The sequence below is a fragment of the Phaseolus vulgaris genome, chromosome 8 (genome assembly GCF_051622355.1).
Source record: "Phaseolus vulgaris cultivar YP4 chromosome 8, ASM5162235v1, whole genome shotgun sequence".
Classification (NCBI taxonomy): domain Eukaryota; kingdom Viridiplantae; phylum Streptophyta; class Magnoliopsida; order Fabales; family Fabaceae; genus Phaseolus; species Phaseolus vulgaris.
In genome coordinates this window covers 54,751,746-54,775,502 of record NC_143505.1, presented here as the reverse complement: position 1 = coordinate 54,775,502, position 23,757 = coordinate 54,751,746, and the positions used below count along the sequence as shown (strand labels likewise).

The window sequence follows — 23,757 nt, the reverse complement described above, 5'->3', positions numbered from 1 at the left end:
ACAATAACTTTAACTGGTAACACAAAAATTATGAATGAATTAACCCCCTTTAATTGCGTTGTCAATAGTCAAAGAAAACATAAATAACACCCCCAAGTTTCCTTTGGTGAATTAATTAACCTTTAATTGGGTTGTGATGTGTCAATAGTCAAATAAATCATAATTCCTTTACTTTTGTGTACAAAGAAACCCTAGTCAGACGAGTTAGTTGGATGAAGTGTTATTTGGTGAGAGATAACAAATCTTGTTATCAAAATTCCATTCATATCAATATAATAGGAGATAGCAAATTCTGTGATTTCATATCCAAGTTTTTCCCTAAGCCCATTAATATCAGATCCCATGAATGTGATGGCCAAAGAAACTCCTACAGTCACCTTTTATGAATTTATGAAATGTTTTACGGTCACCTTTTATGAATTTATGAAATGTTTTAAAGAAAATCCTACAGTCACCTTGTCTTGTGTCTTGACGTGTGATATTTTTAGATCTTGTGCTATGTCATATCGTGTCAAGCATGACAAAATGTTTGCGACGGTCTTCAAAATAAAGTTATTACTAAGGTAAAAAGAATGCAATTATATATTTACCATTTTTTTTATGGAGAGAGAGTAGTGTGTATGATAAGTGGGTGTGTTTGTCCATTCTTAATGGAAACCTTGGGTCTGGAAGCTTAATTTGAATTTTTACAAAATTGCAATGGACTTCAAGAAGATATTAATAAAAAAAGGAGTGAAAGCATAAATTGTTGGTCGATGAAGGTTGTTGAGAAATCGAAAAAACGTGACATTTAAAAAAAGGGAGAAAGTACACAATTTTCTCATTGACAACAATATGTTATGAATGAAGTTATTTTCCTTCGTCTATGATCAAATAGGTAACATTTTTAGAAAAACATAAATCTGTAGTAGTTTGCAACTTTCTTGTGTAATCCATCCTTGTTGCACCAGAAAATCCGATAAAATAAGTTCCCTTGCTCACCAAAATGTTAAAGTAGCAAATATTTACAACGAAGGTCAAATCAATTTGAGGGGAGTAAGGGAAAACAGTATGAGCAGGTTTATTGCTGTTGTTCTAATGGGCATTCTCAGCATTGTTCATGGACAGCACACAGAGAAACCAATTGCCCCTCCTAATGAGAAGAACGACTCACATGTATCGGCATTGTATGTGCTAGGGGATTCCTCGGTTGACTGTGGAAACAACACTCTGTTCTACCCCTTGCTTCACGCTCGTCTCTCTTTGTATCCATGCAACGGCTCTGATGCCACCCTTCTTCCTCAACTTCTTGGTACTTTTCCTTATCTTTCTTTTTCCTCATCACTGGACTGCATTTGTAATTCAAGAAAATTGGGCAGAACTAGATGAGATCTCATATATAGAACATACAAGAAGTTATAATTTGAAACCAAGCTTAAACTCACACAACTCTCACAACTTTCCATTTTATCGTAAGAATTGATGAAAATGAAAAAGAAAAAAATGGACAATTGAATTGTATCGATGATAAAATTACATACACATATCTACAAATATATAAATAAAGATATAAAATCATTTAAAATTCATATTGAAATAAAACCAATGAATAGTCAAAATGTATGAATAGTAAGATTCTAATACCGTGTTTTTTACAAGATAAAAGAAACCTTACTTTAGTGATTCTAACAAGTCCTATTGGAGGGAAATGAAACCATGTCTTCTTAGACAGAAGTTATGTAGGTTTTACTGGTCAGATTTCACCTCCATAATCCAAACAATACTAATTTATGCACTGGAGTCATTCTGTTGCAGCTGAGAAGATTGGATTGACATCAATCCGGCCATTTTATGGTCAAAATGGATCTCTAGAGGAGGTTCTTGGTGGTCTCAACTTCGGGTCAACACAAGCTACAATCATGAACCAAGGAAGCAACAGCCACCAGTCTCTCAACCAACAACTACGCCAGGTTTCTGAAACTATGCAGCTATTGCAACTGCAGCTGACTGAGGACACTGCTTTCCAATTTACAAAATCCTCCATCTTTTTTCTCTCCTTTGGCAAAGAAGATTACATTGAGCTATTCCTCCATAACTCTTCCAGTACCAACCAAACGTTGCAGCGGGGTGCCCAACATTTTGCTACCATTTTGGTCAACCAAATGGCAAATGCTGCGAGGTATCTTTATAATGCTAATGCAAGGAAAATCACATGTTTGGGAATCCTGCCTTTGGGATGCACACCTCGCATGGCCTGGGAGTTGAATAGCACGTCATCAGCCGGAGATTATAATGCAAACGGTTGTGTGGAACATGTCAATGACATGATCTTCGAATACAATAGATTGCTGGATGAACAAATAGACAAGCTTAATACAGAATTTCCTGATGCTCAGATGGTGTTCTGTGATGTATACAATGGAATGATGGAGATTATCAACGAGCCAAGGCTTTATGGTATGTTTTTCCACCCCTCGATAACTTTGCATTGAAGATTTTCCTGTGCTGAATGTTTAGCATCTTAAAACAATTGTACCAAGCGTTCTTTATGCAGGTTTTGAAGACGTGAAGAGTGCATGTTGCGGACTTGGTTTGAATGGTGCCATGATTGGGTGCATCTCCATGGACATGGCCTGTGATCAAGCTTCAACTCATGTTTGGTGGGATTTGTTTAACCCTACACAAGCAGTCAACAAAATCCTAGCTGATGCAGCTTGGTCTGGCCAACCAATTGCTGATCTTTGTCGTCCTATTAGTATTCATCAACTGGCCAGCATGAAAGTCTAGCATTTCCTATTGATTCATCTTATAATATATAATATTGCTGGTTTTGACAACAGTAGAGAAGTAAAAATCATAAAAAACTAAACACACAACTTGCAAAGCTGAAGCTAACCCACATTCAGTAGAATAAGAAATATATTCGTATATTCTGAAAACAATTTTTTATTTGAATTCAATATGGAATCTGATTGTTTCTGACATCATTTGTATTTGTCCCCTGAAATCGATTTAAAGTATGTAATAAAATACTATATCTCTGGACAATGAGTAAAGTGACCAACCCTAATTCACAGATATTGATCCAAAATTCAAAATCCCAAATCATTTCGTCATTCTCCATGGCTGCCAAGATTCAAACTAGTTTTTGTTTTCCTTCATTCTCCATTCCAACCTCAAAACCCAAACCTTACTTAAAATCCTTCACCGTCTCAGCTTCCAAATCCATCTCCGGCCGAAAGCTCCGGGCGGCAGTTATTGGCGGTGGTCCCGCCGGATCCTCCGCCGCGGAGGCGCTAGCTTCCGGCGGCGTTGAAACATTCCTCTTCGAACGCAACCCTCCGTCCGTCGCGAAGCCATGCGGTGGCGCCATCCCTCTCTGTATGCTGGAAGAGTTCAACATCCCTCACCACCTCATCGACCGTCAAGTGACGCAAATGCGAATCTTCTCCCCTTCCAACATCGCCGTCGACTTCGGAAAAACCCTTAAACCCCACGAGTTCATTGCCATGCTCCGCCGCGAGGTCCTCGATTCGTTCCTCCGCTCCCGCGCGCACTCCGCTGGCGCTACCGCGGTGACCGGCCTCGTCACAGGCCTCGACCTCCCCGCAGCGCCGGCCGCGCCCTACACAATCCACTACACAACCAACGGCTCCCCACGGCGCTCGCTCGCCGTCGACGTCGTGATCGGCGCCGACGGCGCCAACAGTCGCGTAGCGAGGTCGATCGGCGCCGGTGACTACGCCTGCGCCATCGCGTTCCAGGAACGGATCACATTACCAGACGAGAAAATGGCGCACTACGAAAATCTCGCGGAGATGTACGTAGGTGACGACGTGTCGCCAGATTTCTACGCGTGGGTTTTTCCCAAGTGCGACCACGTGGCAGTGGGGACCGGTACGGTGCGTTCAAAGAAAGATATTAAGATGTACCAGCGCGGGATCAGAGAAAGAGTGATGCCGAAGATCAACGGTGGGAAAGTGATCAAAGTGGAAGCGCACCCTATTCCTGAGCACCCGCGTCCGATTCGGGTGAAGGGACGCGTGGCACTCGTTGGTGACGCTGCAGGTTACGTGACGAAGTGTTCCGGTGAGGGTATTTATTTTGCGGCGAAATCGGGTCGCATGTGCGGAAACGCTGTCGTAAAGGCTTCGGAGGGTGGGGAGAGGATGATCGACGAGTGTGATCTTAGGAGAGAGTACCTGAAACCGTGGGACACGGAGTTTTCTACCACCTTCAGGTTTTTGGATCTCTTGCAGAGGGTTTTCTACGGTAGTAACGCGTGCAGGGAGGCTCTGGTGGAGCTTTGTGGGGACGAGTACGTGCAACGCATGACCTTTGAGAGCTACTTGTATAAGAAGTTGGCGCCTGGGAGACCCTTGGATGATGCCAAGCTTCTCATCAATACCATTGGAAGCTTGGTTAGGTCTAAAGTTATGGAAACACGCACGCGCACATTCATTCTCTGATTCTTTATTTCTCTTCTGTTCTGTTTCGTTCGAAACATTATTTGTTTATCTCTGTTTTCCTTGTACTGTCATCTTCTAACAGAGCCACATTTTAATTTTAAGCAATGATGATCACTTTCTCAATTTGTTTTCATCAAATTCTAATCAGAGCACTATCACAACGAACACAATAGAACAGAACTAAGAAATAGTGTTCATACGATGCTAGGATACAACTAAGCCACTAGAGAAAGAAAGACGATGAGATGATAACTGTTGCTTGTTTATTTGAAAACAAACACGTATAATTAGATAAAGTTACAAATATTATAAAATCTAAAATAAAATCGCAAAAGAAAAAAGTAGGCACGTTTCAAGATTTACTTAGTGTTTGGATTAGGGTGCCAGTGTGTATTAGGGTGAGAGTGAATTTTGTTGAAAGCCCGTATCATACAGGGTAAATACCATGATGCCCCTTACTTTATTTACGTTATTCGGTTGCATATTGTCATTACACCTGTTCCGGCCGGTTGACCTGGGACGTCTTTGTGCGCAGCCTCACCCGTCAGCTAGGGACTCCTTCCCACTGGTTACCTGTGGGTTCCTGCAAAGAAGGACAAAAGGGCGCCTTAGCGGCCGTTTGCACTCCGACGCTCAAGTCAGCTAGCAAGAAACACCAAAAACTCTGCACCTCCGTGTCGGAGCACCGTGAATGACACTCTGAAGGTGGTCAAAATAAACTCTCTCTCTCTCAATAGTCCGAACCCCGTTCCCAACATTCAAGATGCTATTTAAACTACTCCAGCATTTAAAGCGTCTTAAAGTGCCTTTAATTATGAAACGTTCAGCGCCTTTAAGACATTTAAACCGCTTGGAGCATTAATAGTACCTTAAACGCTCGAAACGTAAACTCTATTAAATAGCTTTAATTACCTTGTACCTAACAAACTGATGTTTCTATTCTGACTTGGCTGCTATTACACGTGGAGGGCCTCACAGCACCGTGACCCCACTTGGGGGTATTTCCTCACGTGAGTCCTCCTACCTGGGAGTGCAACTGCGCAAGGGGTGACTTTTTGGGTGCCAACTCATGCCCCCAAACCTCTAGTCACTCACTTTGAGAGCGTATCTATCTTCCTCTCGTACCCTGCACCTGGCTACCCATGGGCGTGACCCTCTCGTGAGTCGTATCTATCCCAAGGGCTTCTCTGGGGCGACATGGGCACTTCACGAGTCAAATTGCTCTCCACTGGCGCTATTATTATGGCCTTGAAGCCATCTTTCTCTTCTCTTTATTGCTATCCCCGGGTTATCGGGGTTTGACGCCTTCCCACGATGTCGCTCCCTCCATGGTCTTTCCTACCCATGGGTATCGGGGAGTCACACTGTGATTGCCTTGCCTTTGTGACATTTGACCTTGGCGACGCTCTAGTTGGGCGATGCCTTAACTCGACGATGCCTTCGCCTAGGCGACGTCTTACCTTGGCGACGCTTCCTCTTGGCGACGCTTGCACTTGGCGTCTCCTCACCTAGGCGATGCCTTATATTGACTTTGACCCCCGACGTTGACTTTGACCTTGACTTTGTCAACGCCCGGATACGGGCCGGTACAACACCTTTGCATGGAGTAACAATAACAAGCACCATAGACACCACATCGGTCTAGTCTTCTCACATAGAGTTGTATTGCTATAGGGTTCTTGAAGAGAGTCTTCCGTAAGCATAGAGGTAGAAGAGTGAGTTTGGTAGTTCATCTTTGGCCTAATGTTACGTTTTTCTTTTATTTTAGTTTCATGCATAATCGATTATCATTGGAAAAGAACGTATTACATAATCGATTATGTAGTTAAAAACAGTTGATAATCGATTTGTCAAGCATAATCGATTATGAGAGTTATGTTATTTTGAATATGATCGATTATCTATGAGCGTAATTGATTATGTTAGATTTTTAACTGCAAAAAAAGTCGATAATGCCTTTTAATTTTTTGGATAATCGATTATGTGATTTTTTTAAGACAACTGATAATGATAATCGATTATGTTCATGGTTTTCCAGATTTTTGATTTTATGAGTTTTTTTTTTAATATTTTTTCAAGCACACTTTGATCTTGTTGACATGTGCATTGTTCTACCTAGTTGCACTGTTCTACTTAATATTCATGATATGTTCTAAATAACCATTTAGTTTTTAAAATATATTGATTTTGTTAATGATGATAATGGAAATCCTTATTAATAATAATTTATATATATGTATATATAACATAACATAATTTAGAAAAACATAAATAATATTAAAATTATCTAAATAAATTAACTTAACTAACCAAATTAATTTAAATTAATAAAATGGAAAATAATAAAATTATATTAAATATAAAATTTATTTATTTGAATTTTAAATTATTTTTCTTTTATTTATAATTAAAACTTTAATTTATTTTAATTAAAAAATGTCCACAAAATTAATTATCATTTATTTCTTCTTTTTTATATACAAGGATAATTACAATTTACACAATTAAAAATAATTCAAAATATCTTTATCATCATCACATTACTCATATATTTCAATAAAAACTTCTTTCACATCCATTCCTCCACACCCTCAACTTTTCATTTTCTCACAGCCTGTAATCCAAACAAAGCAAAATAAAGATAAAATCCAAACAAAGCAAAATAAAGATAAAAATATGAGTTTATTAAGAGAAATATCATAGGTTACAACCTTTACTAATGAATTACGTGATTTGACCTTCTAACAAACACACATTTGATACAGAACTTAACCTTCTTTATTTGTTTTTCTATATGGAATTTAGATAATATTTATTGCATGATTATCTTTCACCAAGAGTAGTTGGAAGCATTCATGGTCACTGTAACGTTTTCAGTAGTAGTTTATTTGCTGGGGAATCCACTACTTTTACACTGAACATTATTTTATCCTAACACAATAAGAGAAGAGTCCAACATTTTATTTCTGATGTCGTAATTCAAGTGCTCAAAGCATCATTTGTCCATCCAAATCACACATCGGAGACTCTTTCTTTCAGTCAATAAATCAAAAGCTTTATTGATATCCTGAAACTGCACCTCATGTGTGACAAAGTCCTCCAAGTTCAGTTCCTGTAGGTAATAAGATATAAACTTGGCATCATGGCACTATTTTTTTTTCATAATTATTACTATATTAGCAGAGGAGATAAAGAGAATAGAGTACCTTATCCATGTAGCGTTTAATGAGAATAGGTACATGAGATTTTGGTTTGAGTCCTCCAAATACGCATCCCTCCAGGCTCTTCCCCCCATTAAGCAGTAACTCAGGACAGCCAAGGCTCAACTTGGATCCTGGCTTTTCCAATCCTACAACCATTGTTTTCCCCCAAGCCTGTTGGCAAAGTAGCAATTAACAACACTCAACAACTTTGCACCACTTATTCTTCAAAACTATTACAAGTTCAAGTGCTACTTCCAATGGATTTTCAAATTTTTTGGTACAAAAGAAAAACTATTACTAGTGCAACTTTTAGCTGATTTCAAGCTTTGTGATACAATGATACTTGAAAATTATAATGCACGTATTGCTTTTATTGTATATTTCTGTCCTATAAATCATAGTGAAAGGTATGATAGAGAGATAGATACATAGATAAATAGAGGGAGAGGGAGATAGAAAGAAAAGTAGAGAGACCTTTCTACAAGAAGCATATGCTTCTTCCATCAATGATGCCTTGCCAACACATTCGAAGGAATAGTCTGTTCCCCCATCAGTCATCTCTATAATAATCTGCTAAACAACCACTCATGAGAAGGAAATTTCAAGACTTAAGGCTATTGAATTAAACAAATATTGGAGCCAAGAAGAGGGTAGACCTGGCTCACAGATTTATCTTCACTTTCTTCAGAAAGAATAAAGTCAGTGACCCCAAACTTTTTTCCTGAGTACATCAGAGAAACAAACTCATAAAATCAATTACGTAATTTGAACACAACAGTAACACAAACAAACTTATTTAAACATTCTTATGAAGCACATAAAGCATACCAATTTCATGTTTTGCTGGGTTGATATCCACACCTATAATCTTAGTTGCCCCACAAAGTCTAGCTCCCTCAACAACCTATGAAACCATTTAGTTGCAATGAGCTTTTCAGTATTATAGATAAACCACAAAAGAAAGTCATGTGGTCTCCTTACAGCTAATCCAATAGTTCCCAACCCAAAAACAGCTACTGTAGAGCCTGGCTCCACACCTGCAGCCTTCCAAGCAGCACCTACTCCTAAAAGTGGAAGTTTAATCAAAATATTGAATTAGATGAATGTTGTTGAGACCTTGTGCTTAATTATGACAAGATATTCAAACTATAATTTATATTATGTAACTGATATAATTCCTCTCTATTCGTTTATTTAATGTTTGAATCGTTTAGGCAATTACCTGTTGATACACCACAACTAAGTAGGCTTGCTATGCTGGGTGGTATTGCTGGATCAATCTTGGTTAGCTGGGTAATGTCAACCACAGTGTACTCAGTAAAACTAGAAACAAACATGAAATGGTCTATGATCTCTCCTTTTAAATTCTTGAATCTTGATGTGCCATCTCTAGGCATCCCAGGAGAGAACTCAAAAGGAAACTTTGAACAAAGATTGCTCTTGCTTGATTTGCAATCTATACACTCCCCACATTCAGATAAGAAAACTGGGACAACCACATCTCCTTTTTTAACTTCAGTCACACCCTCGCCTACACTTTCCACCACCCTGGATCATGTCAAAATTGACTGGAACATCAGCATCGACTTCAATAGTAATAAATGAAACATGTAAAACAAATAAAATGATTTAATGTTGCAAAAATAAAGATAAAGAATTTGTTCTTAAAACAATGTTCAGATTACTAGTGTTAAATCATGTGCAGACTTGCAGACATTAGTTGCTTTTCTACTGATTCCATGGTCAAGATTTGAAAATTAAAATCTGCCTCATTCTGTCTGATCCTTTCCTTAGGAATTTTATTTAGAAAAATAGCTACTCTAAAAATTAGTTCTAAACAGTTTTTGCACGTGTAACACCATATCTAACTACATGCAAAAAGTAAAATAAAACCATTAGTGTAAGAAATTAAGGACGACAATAATGTTTGACCAAATATTTATATAATAAAAACACAAAAAGTTTATGCTATGGGTGGTTAGAACGGATACCATCTTAATCAATGAACTTTTAAAGTTAACTGAAGCTTACAAATCCAACTTGAAAAGTGAGATTGCATCCATTGATCTTATTTTTTTTGTTAATGTGAAATCTCTAATAAATAAAATTATAGAATTCATAAGAGTAAAAAGCATGCACTCACCCAACAGCCTCGTGACCCAGGATTCTTGGAGAATTTTCCGGAGAGACCTTCAAAACACAGACACACAAAAAAGTTATTGAAAATTCTCGTTAAGAAGTTCCATTGAGGCAAAAGAAGAAGAAAAAGTAATATAGATAAAAAAGAATGATAGAATAAATAAATAAAAAAGAGAAGGGAAGACATGTACTAAAGAAGAATGTTTTTAATGTGGATTTAATTAACATAATTCACTCAATTAATGCAATTCAAGAACATCCCAAATGAACATCACAAACAACTGAAAGACTTTAAGAAGAATTAAACTCTATTTTATGCCTATGAACAAGTCATTATGAAACAAGTTTCTGTCATTTTGAAGTGCTACCTTAAACAAACTTGTTTACTGACTTAATATCTAGAATTTGAAATGATTGAAAGGAAAAGAAGACGATGGCAACCTGCAAATTCCAATATGTAAGATCGGTATGACAGAGAGTGGTGCATATAACACGAATCCGAACTTCACGAGGCAATGGAGGTGCCACAATGATCTCCTCAATACTCAGTGGAGACCCTGGCTTGCGGCAAATGGCAGCTGCAGTTTGCAGATAAAGAACAGATAGGATTTATACATATGAAACATAACAAATAAACTTCAAACATCTGATAAAACTGTCTGAAAAAGTAATAAAAGAGAGCATGTAGAACATTTTGTTTCCATGAATGATGTCATGGCATACCTTTACATCTCAAAGGTTGTCCTTCAGCTGCTGTTGGTAGATTACCTTCCATGGCGATCCAAAGCAAAACAAGATAATGAGTAAATGATTTAAGTGTAGCAAAAACTTGGGAACTGATCTACGAAATTTAAGTATGACTCAAGTGTAATGCACACATATATATATAGTATTAATTGGTGCGTGTCGTGGGAAATGGCTTAGGTTACGTGTGGATTTGAAAAATAAAGTTATAATAGACTCCATCTCACAATTGAATTCCTAAAATTATTATGTTTCAGATTTTCTCTCTCCGAAAGTCAATTTAACTTTTTGTTTACATCACGACATTATCCAATTCTATTTGATGATGCTTCTTTTCTAGCACAATGTATAGTAACGGTTGGAACCGGACAGTAAAGGCTTTACTATTAACTTTATGTCGAATAAATCTATTAAATTCAATAGAAGATTACCAAGCTATTTTAAGTATTAGATAATATGTTTTAATTATGATTCAAACGCTAATTTAACTTAATAATAATGAATCTATGATAATTATATATATAGTTAGAAGTTTTGAAAACAAAGATACATTATTATCGGTCAATGATACTGAACCCTGAATATAGAAAACTTATTTGAATGTTAGAGTACTTTTTGCAAGTACCATTCCGACCGAGAGAGCATACAAATGGATCAAAGTCAACGAAGAAGGAGTAGCAAAAGTAACCTAAAATGAAGAAGGAGTAGCAAAAGTAACCTATGAAGAAAGAAAAAAAGTGACCGACTGACTCCAAAGGGAGGAAGGTGACTGAAAAGAACATATACCAAACCATTTTTTTAAATGTGAATTGGATTTTCTTTAATTGTGATTTATGATGATTACTATTTTTGTTATGTTCTTCTTTGTCAATAGTTTGCTAATTTTGTTAATGATAACCGAGAAAACTTTTAGTCCACATTTAAGTAAGGTTATTTTCTGTTAATGTCAATTGAGATAATTTTTTTAGTTGATATTAATTAAAAAAAATGACAAAATACCATAGTCATCAACATTGTAAAATAACTTTGATGGATAAGCTTATGATCGAAATCAAATTAAAAAAATTTCGATTGAGGTTGATTGATTTTTTCTTCATGTATCGATTATTTTTTTTTTAGTAATTTTGATTGAAAAATAAAATGAATTAAAAAAGTCATTAATATTGATATTTTTGAATTATTAATAATTATTTGATGCTTAAATATTTTTTATACGAGTAATTAAAATGACTTAAAATAAAATTCACTAAAAAAATATTTTAAAAATAAAATAATTTGAAATAAAATTAATTTGAATTTAATATATTTAAATTTGTTATGAATTTTTTTTGCCGACACAAACGCAAAATACTTTGCACTTTTAAAACGTGTAGCTTTACTCATTTTGGTAGATGAGAAAAGACAAGAGGCACTTATCTTATCTATGGTCCTTGAGAGAAGAATGAATAAAAAAATGAGAATGAATAAAATGCATTGCAAAGATAAGAAAATGTAATTCTTACAAATCAGATAAGAAAACTGGGATAACCACATCTCTTCGTGTCAAAATTGGCTTCAAACATTTATGAAAATGTCTACTATTTATTATCTTAATAGTATGTTTCACGAAATTGCAAAATTCAATTTTGAAAATAATTTAAAATATTTATGAAAAACTAAAATGTGTGAATAATTTTTTTAAAAAAATTCAAAATTTAGAATATAAATAGAATAATTGAATTATTTAATATTAAAAATAAATAAATTTAGGTGACAAAATTGAAATTCATCATGTTTTCAAATTCATATTTTTCTTTTTTGTATTTTTTTTGTTCTATTGTGGTTGGGATATTATTGACTTAATTAAAAAAGATAAATGTAGAGATAACTATTCTTTAATTATTATAAATTATAATTTTTTTATTGATATTGATAAGTTTTATTTTGTGATTTAATAATTGTTAGAATTATTATTTTTTATTATAATTTTTTTTCAATATTAATTATACTTCAAAGCTAATGTTGAGGGGATTTTTTTTTTCAAGAATGTGAATTATATTTTTTTCAATTGTTATTTATTGTGATTTTTGTATGTATGTTATTTTTTGTCAGTTGTTTACTAAACTTTTGTTAATGATAACTTGAATTTTTCTTGTTAACATTAACCATAATTATTTTTTTATCAATCTTAATTTAGATAATTTTTTAGGTGACATTAATTAAAAAATTGGCAAAAAACCATACTCATCAACATTGTATGTAAGCTTATGATCCAAATCAAATTAAACACAATTTCTATTGATGTTGATTGAGATTTTTTTTTGCAAATATCAATTGATTTATTTTTTTGTTAACTTTGATTGAAAAATAGAATGAACTAAGATTATTGAGTAAAAAAGTAATCAATATTGATAATAATAATTTGATGTTTAAATAAAATTAAATTTAAATTCATTAAATTTAAATTATCTTCTTTAAACAAAATATTTAAAAAATAAAATTAATTTGAATTTAATGTATTTAGATTTCTTATGACGTGTTAGCTTTACTCATTGGGTTTATCTATTCGTACATGGTCCTTCACATTGCAAAGATTGGTTTTGTAACTAATTGTCTTTTTTTTATCAGCAATAAAATAAATAAATAAATAGGGACCACTTCAGGGATGGTCCAACCCTTATACATAAATACCTGACAATAACTCCTATTAGAACGCCTGTCTACCAGTTTGTCAAATGGGCTACCAGACCAACACTACCCAACATTACATAATCAACCTCATACAGTCCAAAAGACTTAAAACCCAACTAGAATACGGGAAATAAGAAAAACGAGATTTCGCATGAATCCAACCAAGACCATACCTTAACTTGCAATGAAGCGAACACCTCAGACACATCTGCCACTCCACTTTTAAAGATGACCGAGTTCCTAATATTCCAAATTTCGCTCACAATGCCAACCCAAATTGAACCCCAAACGTCGTTAACCGAAACAGAAGCTTGACTCATCCTGAATTGTGCAAAATTTGACTTAGGGTCCTTGTGAAAAACAAACGACACTCCAAGCCACTCAAAGCACAAACACCAGATACGCCAAGCAAACCTGCAAACAAAGAACAAGTGACACGACGACTCCTCCTCCTCCCCGCACAAACAACACAAGGAATTTTCCACCGCCACTCCACGCCTTACCAAATTAACCCTTGAGGCAATCCTATTCTCCACCACCCTCCAAGCAGTGAACAAAGCAGAAGGCAAGGCTTTACACCTCCACAACTTACTGTACTCAGGAGAAAATTCCCCTCCTCTACCCCGCCTTACCTGAACAAAGGCAGAGTTGACTGAGAAAGTTTGACTTTCCCCAACCTTCCAAACCCAACAGTCTGCCTCCCCCAAAGTCAACTTCACCTCTTGCAATAACTGAACTAGCTGTTCCACCAAAGACTTCTCCCAGTCGAAAAAGGATCTGTGCCATTCCAGATTCCACACCCAAACACCATTATACCAATAACCAAGCTCAGCCACTTTTGCGTCTTTGGCCGAACTTATAGAGAAAAGTCTTGGAAAAACTCCCTTCAAATTATCGCAGCCCAACCAATTGTCCTCCCAGAAAGATATCTCCTTACCGTCCCCCACTTTCCACTTAACCCCATCTTCAAAACTTCCGCCCCAACCCTTTGAATTCCACACCTCCTTCAGATCTTTCCACTAGAGAGAACCCCTATTAGACCTACTATCTTCTCTCAGACTTCTCCAACCTCCGTACTTATAATCGAGGATCTCTTTCCACAAACCTCCACTATCCATCCCCAGTCTCCAAATCCACTTTCCTAACAATGCCAAGTTAAAAATCCTAAGATCAATGATTCCAAGACCTCCAAAATCCCGAGGCTTGCACACCTTATCCCAAGAAGCCCAAGCAATCTTCCTTCCATCAGAGCCCCACCCCCAAAGGAAATTCCTTTGGATCTGAACTAACTTGTCAACCACCAAAGAAGGCAGTTTAAATAAAGACATAAAAAATAACGGGATTGAAGAGAGAACAGACTTGATCAAACAAATCCTCCCTACAATCGACAAGCACCTACCTTTCCACCTAGCTAGTTTACTCTGGACTTTCTCAACCACCCCGTTCCAACAAGCGCCGCGCTTATGACACCCTCCTACTGGTAAACCCAAGTAAACAAAGGGAGTTACCATCACATTACAATTAAGAATAGCCGCGAAACATTGTAGCGAGCTCGAATCCAACCCCAGTCCGCCCAATCTGCTTTTCAAGAAATTCACCTTAAGCCCAGAAGCAAGCTCAAAACAGAGCAAAATCGCCTTAATGTTGAAGATACTTTTGGTGTTAGCTTCACAAAAGAATAAAGTATCATCAGCATATTGCAACATATTCACCTTCACTCTAGCTCTTCCGACCTCCAAACTATCAATCAAACTCTTCTCCTCTGCCATCCTAGAGACTTCAGCCAACCCTTCTGCTACTAAAAGGAAGAGAAACGGAGCTAGCGGATCACCTTGGTGAAGTCCCTTCCTAGGAGTAAATTCCCTAGTTGGGCTACCATTCACCAACACAGAAACTGAAGCAGATTCTAAGCAACATTTTATCCACCGAATCCATTTAGCACAGAAACCCAACCGATCAAGCATATAATAAATAAAATCTCAACTAACTGAGTCATACGCCTTCTCATTGTCGACTTTGAAGAACACACAACTTTTCCTCTTTCTTTTATATTCCTCCAGCACCTCATTAGCTACTAACACACTGTCCAACAAACCCCTACCTTCAAGGAAAGCCGACTGTCTCATATCAATAACTTTACTAATTACCTTTTTCAAGCGTAGAGACAATGCTTTTGAGATAATTTTATACAAACAACCCACTAACGAGATAGGTCTGAATTCGCCGAGTTGCTGAGGGTTTTCTACTTTCGGGACAAGACAGAGAAAAGAAGCGTTTGAACCCCTAGGCCAATGACTTTTGGAGGCGAAAACCTTCACTGCTGACACCACATCCAACTTTATAATTTCCCAACAGAACTTTAAGAAACCAAAATTGAATCCGTCAGGACCAGGACTCTTTGAACTGTCACAATTCCACACCGCAACCCTTATTTCTTCTTCAATGACGTCACCAACCAACAACTTGTTATCAGCTTCAGAAATAGAATTAAACATTACATTGTCCAATCTAACCGTACAAGCTTCGTTCCTGGCGAACCTGTCTTCGAAGTATCACCTTCTTATAATGCATAATTACTTCTCTTTTCAATCACCAAAATACTAAATTAGATAAACATAATTAATCACTTTACATCTAAATACTTTCTAATACTACATTTCCATTAAGATAATAAATAATTAGTTTTAAATAAATATTTCAAACACCAAAAATGCATAGCGAGTTTAATTTCGAAAGATAATAATACATCACGAGTGAGACTGTTAAGTGGGAATGTAAAAGTTAACAATTTAATTTAATCTCCTGATTGTGTTTGATTATCTTTACAAGTGTTTGAATTGTTTTATAAATTTTATTTTTTTATGTAAAAATATTGAGTTTTTAAAAAATAATAAAATAAATAAAAAATATACATATATTAATAATTATATGTTTACGTAGATAAATGTTTCAATGTTTTCTATCTATATCTTGTCATATTACATTAATTTCTTGTTATGTAGTTTGTTAAAACTCAGAAAAGTATGGATGATGTGTCCTGTAAGAATTAAAAACTCTTTCAAATATAAATTATATTTTCTACTTAATTAATATAAATTTACTTAATTATTATTATAATTTAATAAATATATTTATTAACAACAATATTTTTTTTTGAATGACAGGAAAGCTAAAAGATATTTTGAATAAGAATATTTATTTAGTTTCTTACTTAAAGAAAACAAATTATTATTGTAAAAATTATGACATTCTAAATTAGTGTTTTTTTAGAATATATATATATATATATATATATATATAATTTAAAATGATATTTATAAATTTATCATATATAACTACTATATTTATTGTGTTTTGATCCATATAAATTTTTTAATAAACATAAAATTTAAAATTTTATGATAATATTTAAAAAAATATGGATACACAAAATTTATAATCAATTAAAATATTATAATATTATATTTAAAAGATACAAATATACATAAATTTATAATAAATTCAAATATTATCTTATAAATTTATAATAATTTTTAAAAAAAAATACACGTACACATAAATAAATTTATGATAAAATTAATTTTCGTTAATAAATTAAAATCGAAAAAAATTATGTAAACCAAAAAGTTATTATGAAAAAAAAAATATGTTTATCTATCTATACCTATATATAAATGGAATTCTTCTCTTTAACTGCTCTAAAAAAATTCTTATTTTATCTTTACTTCATATTTTATTTCATTAATTTATTTGGATATTTTATAATTTCAGAAGTTAATAAAGCAGTTTTTTTAATTTTAAAATTTTAATGGAAGGAGGTGGAGAGATTGGTTAGGTTACTTTTCTGTTTTAAAGATCTTATTTTCTATTAAATAAAAACTTAAAGATAGTTGTTAATATTTGTTGCTAAATGTGGACACAAGGAGAGGGAAGATATTGGTAGTTACTTTTCTGTTTTACACTTGATCTTCTTCTTTATTAAATAAAAAATTAAAGATATTTGTTATGTCCATTTGAAAAGAATGAGTCAAATAAAACTTTTCATTGAAATGTGGGTTGATGAACATTTATTTTTGTTATTTCCTAATTACTCTCCACTATTGTAGCAATTTTCAAATTGATTTAAGAAACAGATTTTATGATTCTCAAAGAAGTGGAATAAGATTGTTGTAATATTTTGATTTGATCTTCATCATGTGTAATCCTTTATGTATCTCTTGTATTTCTGAATACTGGTGTGTAAGTGCAGAATCAGAGGGTGTTCTGATTTCTGTGGTGTTTGTGTGCCAAAGGAAGTGTGTGACTTGAGGTATTCAAGGTCAATTCTTTGGTGGTATGTTTGTAATATGGATTTTGATTGCATAGTAGATACTAGTGGTTTCTGGGGACTGAATGTAGCTCTTGGGATAAGAGTGAACCAGTATAAATTGCTTGTGTGCTTTTCTCTTGTCTTGAAATCATTTAAATTTTGCTTTAAGTTGTTTTTAACTCTGTTGATAAAAACAATCCATTGAATCGCAAAAACAACTGGTTGATCTTCTGACAATCAACTTAATCAGTTTTTGATTGATTACTTTCTGGATTTCTATATTTGTGATTCTGCATTGAACTTCATTATACCTTCAAAGTTTGCGAAAATCTTTCATAAACAATTCACCCCCATTTTGTTTAAGGCCATATATTTAAACACCACTAACAAGCATTCCAACTAGGTGCATCATGATTATGTGAGCCACACATATAATAGAACTATTATGACACATGTTAGTGTAAGAAGATTTCATATATAGTAGATTTAGTAAAATCCAACTTAAAAAACCCTCTATATAAAAGCAAATAAAAATTTCAATGGGAACAATAGGAAAGAACAACCAAAGTTAATAATAAGAACAATAAAAGTCAGTAAAATATTTTTAAAAAGGGGTGAGACTTAGGGGTACCTCCCTGGAAAATAAAAATAGATAGCACACACAGATTTCACACACACTTCAATAATTTTAAGTGGGGTAAAATTTTTAAATCTTTCCAAATCCAATATATCAAGCAATTAATTCAAATAAATCAATTCAGATATTAGTTTAAAAGTCATTCTTATTTAGATTGTCTAATACCCTTGGAAAGATCGTCTAATGTCTTTTTAGTCATCTAATCTCCATTTGACCATCTATTGACATGTTGATCGTCTGATATAGAATTGATCATCCAGGTTTGACCGTCTAATCTAAGTTTGACTATCTAGAACAAGTTTGATCATCTAGTCAAAGTTTGACCGTCTAATCCATGATTGAGTTTTTTAAAGTTATATTGACATCCAACTCCAAATCATCAAATTTAAAGCTGATTTCTTTTCTTTTATTATTATTAGTAAATATTTTTAAATGATCTCATGATTAAGACTGGTTAGATGATCCCTCGATTTTAAAATATATATAAGCTAAATAAAATGTATATATATGATAAGAGAAATTTGGTGTATTAGGCTATCTGAGTGTCTAATATAGTATTACAATTTTTGAAAATATTACAAATTTATAGATGTTACATTTACCATGTCATCAAGATTTGTAGGTTTAATCACATTTGCAATGCGAATGAAATATTATGCAAATTTATGATTTTATAACTATCAATATTTTGTTATAAATACAATATCTTTGTGTTACTGCATAATTTTAAGAAGTGATAATCACTTTCTCAATTTGTTTTCATCACATTAGAGCACCATCACATCGAAGACAACAAAACTCATAACTAAGAAATAGTGTTCATAAGATGCAAGGATACAACTAAGCACTAGAGGAAGAAAAAGACAGAGATGATAAATGTTGGTTTGTTTAGAACATTAATTAATTTATATTTTTATTTAAGAATTACATTAAATAATTTAGGATATGTGTTTATTTAAAAAATTTAATAATTTATCCAAAAGAGTTATTTTGGGTCCTTCATTTTTGTAGTTGGATTTGGGGGATTTGGAAGAGAAATTTTGTTTTGGAAGAATTTCATTTGAATAAAAAAATGTTTACAATATGAATAAAAATCAGAATAAATAAAATTTCCTTATGTTTTCGGTCTTCAAATTTAAGATAGTTTTGTTTCATTTGCCATCACATGAAAAAAAATATTATTAAACAAAAGAAAAAAAGAAAGAAAATACAAAAATACGGGGACTAGACCAAAATTCATATGTTAATAAAAACGAAAAGAACAGACAAGGTGAAAACCTATTATACCAAAGAAAAGATTCTCTATGAAAAAATCCCAAATTAGCCAACTTATCAGCACATGCAAAAAATATGAATAATCGTAAACCTAATTATTCATTTCTAATAAAATTTTATTTCTGATGTCATAATTCTAGTGCTCAAATCCTCACTTTGTCCATCCAAATCACACATCGAAGACTGTTTCCTTCGATCAATAAATCAAAAGCTTTATTGATATCCTCAAATTGCACCTCATGTGTGACAAACTCATCCAAATTCAGTTCCTGTAGGTAATAAGATATCAACTTGGCATCATGGCACTGTTATTTTTACATAATTATTACATTATTAAAAGAGGAGAGAAAGATAATAGACTTAAAAAAATAAGAAGATATTGTGCATAGTACCTTATCCATGTAGCGTTTAATGAGAATAGGCACATGAGATTTTGGTTTGAGTCCTCCAAATAAGCATCCCTTGAGGCTCTTCCCACTCACCAGTAACTCACTACAGCTAAGAGTCAACTTGGATGGCTTGTCCATTCCTAAAACTATTGTTTTTCCCCAACCCTGTTGGCAAAGTAGCAGTTCAACACTCAACAAGTCTGCATGATTTATTCTTCAAAACTATTACAAGTGCAAGTGCTACTTCTATTGGATTTTCAAATTATTTGGTACAAAAGAAAACTATTACTGGTGCAACGTTTAGCTGATTTTCAAGCTTTGAGCTAGAATGATACTTCAAAATTGTAATGCAGGTACTATTTTTATCACATTTTTGGTCTGCCTATAAACCACAGTGCAAGGCATGATTAAGAGATAGATAGATAAATAGATAGAAGGAGAGGAATAGAGAGAGACCTTTCTACAAGAAGTATATGCTTCTTCCATCAATGATGCCTTGCCAGCACATTCGAAGCAATAGTCTGCTCCCCCACCAGTCATTTCTATGATAATCTGCTAAACAACCACTCATGAGAAGGAAATTTCAAGACTTAAGACTATTGAATTAAACAAAGATTGGAGCCAAGAAGAGGGTAGACCTGGCTCACAGATTTATCTTCACTTTCTCCAGCATGGACAAAGTCAGTGAGTCCGAACTTTTTTCCTGAATACATCATAGCAACAAACTCAAAATCAATTATGTAATTTGACCACAACAGCAACACAGACAAACTTGTGTAAACATTCTTATGAAGCACATAAAGCATTACCGATTTCATATTTTTCTGGGTTGACATCCACACCTATAATCTTAGTTGCCCCACAAAGTCTAGCTCCCTCAGCAACCTATGAAACCATTCACTTGCAGTTAGCTTTTCAACATTATGAATAAACCACAAAACAAACAAAACAGAGTTATGTTGTGTCCTTACGGCCAATCCAATACTTCCCAGCCCAAAAACAGCTACTGTAGAGCCTGGCTCCACACCTGCAGTTATCGAAGCAGCACCTACTCCTAAAAGTGGAAGTTTAATCAAAATATTGAATTAGATGAATGTGGTTGAGACCTTGTCCTTATTTATGACCAGATATTATCACTATAATTTGTAATATGTAACCGATATAATTCCTCTCTATTGGTTTATTTAATGTTTGAATTGTTTAGGCAATTACCTACTGATACACCACAACTAAGTAGACATGCCATGTTAGGTGGTATTGTTGGATCAATCTTGGTTAGATAGGCAATGTCAACCACAGTGTACTCACTAAAACTAGAAATACACAAGAAATGATGTATGATCTCTCCTTTTAAATTCTTGAATCTTGATGTGCCATCTCTGGGCATCCAAGGAGAGAACTCAAAAGGAAACTTTGAACAAAGATTGCTCTTGCTTGATTTGCAATCTATACACTCCCCACAATCAGGTAAGAAAATTGGGATAACCACATCTCCTTTTGTAACTTCAGTCACATCCTCTCCTACACTTTCCACAACCCTGGATCATGTCAAAATTGGCTGGAACATCAACATCCACTTCAATAGTAATAAATGAAACACGTAGAACAAATATAATGGTTCAATGTTGCAAAAATAAAGATATATGTTAATCTTATCTCTGATGATTAATGTGGATCTTAGAAAATAAAATTATGGAATTCTAAAAGGCATACACTCACCCAACAGCCTCGTGACCCAAGATTCTTGGAGAATTTTCAGGAGAGACCTTCAAAATACGTACACACAAAAAAAGTTATTGAAAATACTCGTTAAGAAGTTTCATTGGCAAAAGAAGAAGAAAAAGTAATATAGATAACAAAAGAATGATAGAATAAATAAATAAATAAAAAAGAGAAGGGAAGACATGGACTAAAGAAGAATGCTTCTAATGTGGATTTAACATAATTCACTTAATTAATGCAATTCAAGAACATCTCAAATAAACATCACAAACAACTGAAAGTCTGTAAGAAGAATTAAACTCTATTTTATGCCCATGAACAATTGATTTTGAAACAAGTTTCTCTCATTTTGAAGTGTTAACTTAAACAAACTTGTTTACTGACTTAATATCTAGAATTTGAAATCCTTGGAAGGAAAAGAAGACGATGGCAACCTGCAAATTCCAAAATGTAAGATCGGTATGACAGAGAGTGGTGCATATAACACGAATCCGTGCTTCACGAGGCAATGGAGGTGCCACAATGATCCCCTCAATACTCAGTGGAGACCCTGGCTTGCGGCAAATGGCAGCTGCAGTTTGCAGACATAGAACAGATAGGATTTATACATATGAAACATAAAAAATAAACTTCAAACATGTAATAAAACTGTCTGAAAAAGTAATAAAAGAGAGCATGTAGAACATTTTGTTTCCATGAATGATGTTATGGCATACCTTTACATCTCAAAGGTTGTCCTTCAGCTGCTGTTGGTAGATTACCTTCCATGGCGATCCAAAGCAAAACAAGATAATGAGTCAATGGTTTAACTGCAGCAAAAACTTGGGAACTGATCTACGAAATTGAAGTATACTACTTTGAATTTAATGTATTTAATTTTCTTATGAAATTTTCTCTGCCGACACAAAGAGAAGGCAAAACTCTTTATTTTTAAAACGTGTAGCTTTACTCATTACTTTCGTACGTGAGAAAACATAAGAGCCACGTATCTTATCTCTGGTCTTTCAGAGACGAATGAATAAACACAGAAGTTTGAAGTAAAATGCATTGCTAACATTCATCATCCTTCTATTCTGCTTTTCAACCTTTCATGTCATCTCATATTTTTATAACTTATCACCTTCTTATAATGCATAATTACTTCTCTTTTCAATCACCAATATACTTAATTAAATAAACATAATTAATCACTTTAGTATTAAATAATTTCTAACATTACATTTCTATTATTAAAGATAATAAATAGTTAGTGTTAAATAAATATTTCCAACACCAAATGCATAGCCATTTTAATTTCAAAATATAATAAATAATAAATCACGACGGTTAAGCTGGGAATGTAAAAATTAATAATTTAATTAAATCCTTTAATTGCGACTGATTGCTCATCCTTGAGTGTTTGATCGTTTTATAACTTTAGTTTTTTAGGTAAGAATATTAATTATTAAAAATTATAAAATAAACAAAAAAAATATTCATATATTAATAATTATCGGGTTTGTGTAGATAAATGTCAAAGTTTTTTATATAAAATTTACTTAATAGTTTGTAAAATGATGTATAATTAAGTAATATTAAAATATACATATCATCATATGTGATAAAAAAATAAAAGAGATAATACTTTAGATAACAAAATTTCTTTAGAAACTATATCTTTAGTAAAATTTTCATTTTTTATTTCAATGTGTCATTTTTTAATAAAGATTTTTTTAGAAGTTTGAGATATACTTACATTCTCGTGATTTTGTAACAATAAATTCTTAAGTAGGAGATCAAACAAAATTTAGTATTCAAGATCTATTTGAAATGTCATGTAATATATGATAAGTAAATTTTTTGTTAATAAATTTATTAATTAAATTATAACAACAACTGAGTAAATTTATATTATTTAAGTAGAAAACGTAATTATCTTTTAAGGAGTCTTCTTAATTCTTTGTAGAACACATCATCCATAATTTTTTGATTTCTTTTAAAAAAGTTTGTTATTATAGCAACTATGATTTGATATCGAATTATCTTGTATTGTATACTATTAGAGAAACAAAAAATTAGAATATACATTATTATATATAAATTTTAACAATTAATTTTTTTAAGAAGTGCATGTGAGTGTGTATATATATATATATTACATTTTTATCTTTTGACAGAAAAAATCTCTTTTATTAAATTTAAGTGTTTAATTTGATTTTTTATTATTCTGGACCCTATCCAA

General features: G+C 33.5%; 5 protein-coding genes across 5 annotated transcripts; 2 read left to right on the top strand and 3 right to left on the bottom strand.

Moving 5' to 3' along the window:
- The first annotated feature begins 865 nt into the window (after positions 1-865).
- LOC137825373 (GDSL esterase/lipase At1g71250) lies at positions 866-2,819 on the top strand. The gene is made up of 3 exons (XM_068631043.2): positions 866-1,291; positions 1,795-2,436; positions 2,534-2,819. The coding sequence occupies exons 1-3, from the start codon at positions 1,051-1,053 to the stop codon at positions 2,764-2,766; spliced, it is 1,116 nt and encodes a 371-aa protein (XP_068487144.1). The 5' UTR covers positions 866-1,050; the 3' UTR covers positions 2,767-2,819.
- LOC137823341 (geranylgeranyl diphosphate reductase, chloroplastic) lies at positions 2,761-4,571 on the top strand. The gene has a single exon (XM_068628431.1). It carries the CDS (start codon positions 3,027-3,029, stop codon positions 4,446-4,448), a length of 1,422 nt encoding a protein of 473 aa, XP_068484532.1. The 5' UTR covers positions 2,761-3,026; the 3' UTR covers positions 4,449-4,571.
- A 2,540-nt stretch (positions 4,572-7,111) lies between these two features.
- On the bottom strand, positions 7,112-10,784 carry LOC137823314 (alcohol dehydrogenase-like 7). Its single transcript, XM_068628396.1, has 10 exons — positions 10,514-10,784; positions 10,232-10,368; positions 9,795-9,841; positions 8,874-9,199; positions 8,633-8,715; positions 8,480-8,555; positions 8,308-8,372; positions 8,126-8,221; positions 7,655-7,822; positions 7,112-7,560 (listed from the first exon to the last, which is right to left on the bottom strand). Exons 1-10 carry the CDS (start codon positions 10,563-10,565, stop codon positions 7,444-7,446), a joined length of 1,167 nt encoding a protein of 388 aa, XP_068484497.1. The 5' UTR covers positions 10,566-10,784; the 3' UTR covers positions 7,112-7,443.
- A 2,449-nt stretch (positions 10,785-13,233) lies between these two features.
- LOC137825371 (uncharacterized) lies at positions 13,234-15,699 on the bottom strand. Its single transcript, XM_068631042.1, has 6 exons — positions 15,306-15,699; positions 14,803-15,110; positions 14,310-14,345; positions 13,619-14,223; positions 13,378-13,525; positions 13,234-13,320 (listed from the first exon to the last, which is right to left on the bottom strand). The coding sequence occupies exons 1-6, from the start codon at positions 15,697-15,699 to the stop codon at positions 13,234-13,236; spliced, it is 1,578 nt and encodes a 525-aa protein (XP_068487143.1).
- Positions 15,700-19,375: 3,676 nt separating this feature from the next.
- On the bottom strand, positions 19,376-22,671 carry LOC137823313 (alcohol dehydrogenase-like 7). The gene is made up of 10 exons (XM_068628395.1): positions 22,253-22,671; positions 21,971-22,107; positions 21,534-21,580; positions 21,027-21,352; positions 20,786-20,868; positions 20,624-20,699; positions 20,453-20,517; positions 20,271-20,366; positions 19,818-19,979; positions 19,376-19,694 (listed from the first exon to the last, which is right to left on the bottom strand). The coding sequence occupies exons 1-10, from the start codon at positions 22,302-22,304 to the stop codon at positions 19,569-19,571; spliced, it is 1,170 nt and encodes a 389-aa protein (XP_068484496.1). The 5' UTR covers positions 22,305-22,671; the 3' UTR covers positions 19,376-19,568.
- Between the last annotated feature and the right edge of the window lie 1,086 nt (positions 22,672-23,757).

Coding starts and splice junctions, on each gene's coding strand:
- LOC137825373 (XM_068631043.2), top strand. CDS start 1,051: ATGAGCAGGTTTATTGCTGTTGTTCTAATGGGCATTCTCAGCATTGTT. Junction 1,292..1,794: donor CCTTCTTCCTCAACTTCTTG/GTACTTTTCCTT, acceptor ATTCTGTTGCAG/CTGAGAAGATTGGATTGACA. Junction 2,437..2,533: donor CAACGAGCCAAGGCTTTATG/GTATGTTTTTCC, acceptor TTCTTTATGCAG/GTTTTGAAGACGTGAAGAGT.
- LOC137823341 (XM_068628431.1), top strand. CDS start 3,027: ATGAGTAAAGTGACCAACCCTAATTCACAGATATTGATCCAAAATTCA.
- LOC137823314 (XM_068628396.1), bottom strand. CDS start 10,565: ATGGAAGGTAATCTACCAACAGCAGCTGAAGGACAACCTTTGAGATGT. Junction 8,373..8,479: donor CCCAGCAAAACATGAAATTG/GTATGCTTTATG, acceptor TGATGTACTCAG/GAAAAAAGTTTGGGGTCACT. Junction 7,823..8,125: donor CATATGCTTCTTGTAGAAAG/GTCTCTCTACTT, acceptor CTTTGCCAACAG/GCTTGGGGGAAAACAATGGT.
- LOC137825371 (XM_068631042.1), bottom strand. CDS start 15,699: ATGTTTAATTCTATTTCTGAAGCTGATAACAAGTTGTTGGTTGGTGAC. Junction 15,111..15,305: donor ACAGTCGGCTTTCCTTGAAG/GTAGGGGTTTGT, acceptor AATGTTGCTTAG/AATCTGCTTCAGTTTCTGTG. Junction 14,346..14,802: donor AGCTTGCTTCTGGGCTTAAG/GTGAATTTCTTG, acceptor TGGCATTGTTAG/GAAAGTGGATTTGGAGACTG.
- LOC137823313 (XM_068628395.1), bottom strand. CDS start 22,304: ATGGAAGGTAATCTACCAACAGCAGCTGAAGGACAACCTTTGAGATGT. Junction 20,518..20,623: donor CCCAGAAAAATATGAAATCG/GTAATGCTTTAT, acceptor TGATGTATTCAG/GAAAAAAGTTCGGACTCACT. Junction 19,980..20,270: donor CATATACTTCTTGTAGAAAG/GTCTCTCTCTAT, acceptor CTTTGCCAACAG/GGTTGGGGAAAAACAATAGT.